Source organism: Aegilops tauschii, chromosome 2 (assembly GCF_002575655.3).
Source record: "Aegilops tauschii subsp. strangulata cultivar AL8/78 chromosome 2, Aet v6.0, whole genome shotgun sequence".
Lineage (NCBI taxonomy): Eukaryota > Viridiplantae > Streptophyta > Magnoliopsida > Poales > Poaceae > Aegilops > Aegilops tauschii.
This window is the reverse complement of record NC_053036.3, coordinates 501,527,171-501,531,639: the sequence shown is the minus strand read 5'-3', so window position 1 is coordinate 501,531,639 and position 4,469 is coordinate 501,527,171. Positions and strand designations below refer to the sequence as shown.

At 54.6% G+C, this 4,469-nt stretch overlaps 1 protein-coding gene across 1 annotated transcript; it reads right to left on the bottom strand.

Moving 5' to 3' along the window:
- Positions 1 to 988: 988 nt before the first annotated feature.
- Positions 989 to 4,227, bottom strand: LOC109787052 (helicase sen1-like). The gene is made up of 6 exons (XM_073507292.1): positions 4,105 to 4,227; positions 3,456 to 3,995; positions 2,264 to 3,382; positions 1,869 to 2,184; positions 1,603 to 1,783; positions 989 to 1,449 (listed from the first exon to the last, which is right to left on the bottom strand). The coding sequence occupies exons 1-6, from the start codon at positions 4,225 to 4,227 to the stop codon at positions 1,188 to 1,190; spliced, it is 2,541 nt and encodes an 846-aa protein (XP_073363393.1). The 3' UTR covers positions 989 to 1,187.
- Between the last annotated feature and the right edge of the window lie 242 nt (positions 4,228 to 4,469).

Genomic DNA, 4,469 nt, shown 5'->3' with positions numbered 1-4,469 from the left:
TTGAGATGGAGGGATGCCATCGGTCCCAACACTGATATAGGAACCATTGTTGTATGATCGTATGAAAGATGCCTGACTTGCTTGCAGTAGAAGATGGTATCATCGCGGAATTGAATACACTTCTTATGATGTCTATGAGTGGAAGTACGTGTGTGATTAACAAGTTATACCCACACTAGCTGAAAGAGGTTGCAACGAGTGGTGGTACAAGTAGACGGTGGAGGTCATTAATAATGATGAAGATCTCGGTGCAGGGTGAGGGTGAGGTGAGGTGGCCTGAGCGGCCAACTGGCCAAGGTCGTGGCGAGCTAGCGAAACCACGACTATAGGGCCTATACTAAAGCAGCCCGAGCAACAGATATGAACTAAGGCTGCTGCCAATGCATCGGTGCTTAGGCTGGCCATAGTGGGGGTAACATAACCGGTAACATGCACTTGGGACTAGCAAACATGTTTATGTGGCACTCAATTAAAGAAGAGAGAGAGGGTTAGAGTAACATAGGTAGATACCATATCATGTTAAAATGCTATGCTACTTTGTGTCATGCCTGTCAATAAATATGGTCATCTATGATACTACTTTATGATACTATGCACTATGGAGATAGTATGATATACTAGTATCATATGCATGATACTAGTATATGTTACTCCCCACTATGAGTAGCCTTAGATGAGGTGCTAAGCACATTAAATAGCTTAGCAACTATACTTCTCAATGCATAGGTGCTTAGCTTATGATAGTAGCTAAGCTTGCTTTATTTAATGATTTAGCAACTAAACCTCTTGAGGTATTGGTGGGCTTTCTTCATTTAAATATTTTGCCTAGGTTCACGCGCTTAGCATTGTTTTCTTTCTAGGATCACCACACCCATCTCTCTCCTCTTAAATAACTTGCCACATCAGATTTTTTGCCTATGTGGATGGCTTAGCACCTGTACAAGGTGGAGCACTGAGAGGGGCCGGAACATGGCCTAGAACTACTGACTTGACATAACAACATTTAACAGTGTATATTGTTGCAAGGCACCAGCAATTACCTAGTTAAGTTACAGATTCATCAAGTGAGCCGGAAAAATAGGGCTGCCGTCCATACATGATCGCTTGACCACTACGCCGAGGCACGCCCAAATGACCAAAACAGAACAAATCGCCACTTCTCCACGCCTCCACCGGTGGTGCACTCGCTAAGCGAGTCGCAAGGAACCTAGCGCGTCAGAGATAATGTCTGCTTCACACCCCACCGGCTGCGTGTCAAAAGCTGAAGCTGCTCCACCGCGTTCAGGCCCGATCAGGCGAGCGCGGTGAGAAATGGCCCGAGAGGCGCCCGCGCCACCATCGTCCCAGTCGAAGAAGCACCGACGCTCCACGGCATCCTGGACCAGCTCGCCCCAGATGGAGCCGCTGCCGCTCAGCGTCGTCGCGTTGCCCAGGATCCAGAGGCAGTGCCTGCAACCAAAAGCAAGCAAACCGATCAAGGCGACAGAAATCAGGTCGTTCCAAGTTCAGGTGGTTTTACAGTTCAGGTACCTTGCCCTCGTCAGGGCGACGTTGGCGCGTCGGCGGTTGGAGAGGAAGCCGATGGAGCCCGTGGCGTTGGACCTGACGGTGGAGAGGATGATGACGTCCTCCTCGCTGCCTTGGAACCCATCCACGGAGTTGACGCGAAGAACCAGGGGCCGCATCTTCTTCACGTCGCCTATCCTCCCCTGAATCGCATCCACCTGCGCGGCGTACGGGCATATGACGCCCACGCTGACCACCTGCCCCGCGCTGGCACAAGCTGCACGTACGGTAAACCACACGGCATGAGCTGGGAGCATGCAAATGTGCAGAGAAAAACTCAGTGACAGGCCATGCGGGCGCACCTTGCTTGAGACTGCGCAGTATCTCCAGGATGGCGGCCACCTCGGCCATGTTCCTCTTGCTTCGGCCGCGATCTTCCCGGCCGTCGACGTTGATGAACGAGTATGGCCCGAACATCGCGCCTGGAAGGTAGCTAAGCTCGTGCGTCGTCTGTGTCACGTTGGGGCCGTCCAAGATCTGCCTGTCGTAGAAACTGAGGTTCGGGAAGACGCTGATGGAAGGGTGCATCCTGTATTGCATGTTTAAGAGGTGCTTCTTGTGTCCAAGTAAACCTAGTCTTTCAAACAGGCTCCTACCCAGCAATGCACTATCTGAAACCTGCAACAAGTAATATTGTCAAGTTCAGACATTTCTGAAGAAATAATTCGAAAGCGGAGTTAACTCTAGTAAACTGGACCTTGCTTTTCACTGTTGCTGGCAACTGGCACTCATCGCCGATAAGGACTGCGTGCTTCAGCCCGGAGACTTGCAACGGGACGAGGGATTCGCATTCCTTCAGCTGCGCAGCCTCGTCGATCAGAAGCAGGTCCATCTTCTGCTCGTTCAGCTTCGCCGAGCCAGACACGGTGCAGAAAACAAGGGAGGCACTTCCAAGGCAGAACTTCTTGATCGCGCGACCATGGCGCGTGCGAGGAAGCTTCAGGTCTCGCGCCAGAGCTCTCGTGACGCCCAGGATCGCCGCCATGCTCCGCCTAAGGGCGCGAGCTGTCTCTGAACCATGGCGTTGCTCTCCCGTCGCCGTGCGCATGAACACGTCCGTCACGACTTGGTTCCCGGCGTTCTTCCCGCCGAGCAGCTTGCTGAAGTCGCCCAGCATCTTGGTCAGCGAAGCGATGTTCTCGCAGTTCTTCCCCAGGATGATGTCTCTAGGGACGTGTGACATGATCGTTCTGAAGCACGCGCTAAGCTTCTGGGAGATCTCGTGGAACCTTGACCTGACGAAGGAAGACTCTGGTAAATTTGTGCTAGTATTCTTCTCGCGTGCTAGCTGATACTGGTATTTCAGGGTTATCGGATCTGTCAGAAAGACTTCCAGTGACAGGAGACCCGGCTTCCAGCCCGTCGCCAGCGAGAAGCACTTGCTTAGCCGCTTCACACGAGTGTCCAGGAAGATCTCGTTGAGATCATTGTCGATGGCCATGCGCTTCCTGTTGCCGAACAGCAGCAGATCGCCGTGGCACCCCCCGGCGCCGGCGTTCGGGTGCTGCTTCCTCAACGCCAGGAGGCGGGATGCGACCTGGCAGATTGCTGTGTTCGTCGGCGCGCATGTCAGGACCCGGCATTTGCTCTGGCTTCTCGCCGTCATCGTCATCACCGTCAGCAGAAGCACGCTGATGGTCTTTGTTTTGCCCGTGCCAGGCGGACCCCAGATGAGGCTGAACCTGCTGCTCGCGCCGCCGCACTGCACCGCCGAAACGCAGCTCAGAATGGCGTCGGCTTGCGACTCGTTGAGCCCGAACGGAGATAGCGTGCCGGCCGTCAGCAGAACGCCGGTGCCGCCGGTCAGGGAAGTGCCCTGCATGGTGCATGCCGATCAGAGGATCATTCACAGAACTGCTTGCCTGCACGTCAAACCTAATTAATTACGCAGAACTGCTTGCCTGCATGGTGTTAACGCCGGCGATGACCTTGACGAGGTCTGCATTGCTCTCGACGGCGGCTTCGTAGTTGAGGCACCGCCAGATGCGCGCGTAGGGTATGAAGCTGAGCAAGCTGACAACGAACGCGTAGCAGGTCACATCTTCTATTACCTTGGACGCTCTAACCACAAAGCTGCACTTGCTGGTGACGTCTTTGACGTGGGCGAGGCAGTAGGGAATGCCGTCGCTCGCATGCTGCGGCGGCCGAAGCGGTGTCGCCGCCGAGAGCGCGACTATGTCGCCGATGCATGGGGAACAAGCACCGCGGCGGCCGGAGACGGCGACGCGGTAAAACGGGGTGATCTTCTTGACGCCCTTGGCTCCCTTGGGAGCGAGGCTAACCAGCGACCGTATTTCCACGGGGATGGAGCCATTGGGTTGCGGGTCCAAGGCGGAGCTCATCTCCGCTCGGATCTCCTCCAGCAACGGGGCCCTGAACGAGTCCAGGTAGCTCTTCAGGCCGAAGAACCTGTCAGGTATCGTGTTCACCTGTGACAAAGAGATGCACATCACATTCACCGTCAAGTGCTCCGCATGATGGCAGGGTTCAAGCTGGAAAAATGGTGATCGAGCATATGCGAGCGATCAAATTGCATACCTTGTCTCTGAAGAGGTCCTGGTTGGCGACGTCTTGGAGGGACCAGGAGAAGATGAGGTTGACGAGCTCCTCGTCGTCGTCGTGCCCCTTCTTCCTCTTCCTCGCTCCACCTTTCTTCCCCATCTAGGCGATGTGGCCTTCAGCCCTTCACCGCGATGGGTCACTGCTGCTGCTCTCCGTGCGTGCGTATGTGTAACCGTACTCTTCAGTCTATGGACTGGTTCTGGGTACGCGAAGCACTAGTACTACTTGATTGAGCGTGCATAGTTTGCTGTGCATGCAGCCGCCAACCGCGTGCCTCTGCCCAAGATACAGCGCAGCACGCCTGTGATCTCGTCTCTTGCTGTTTCGAGGACGAAGCGGCT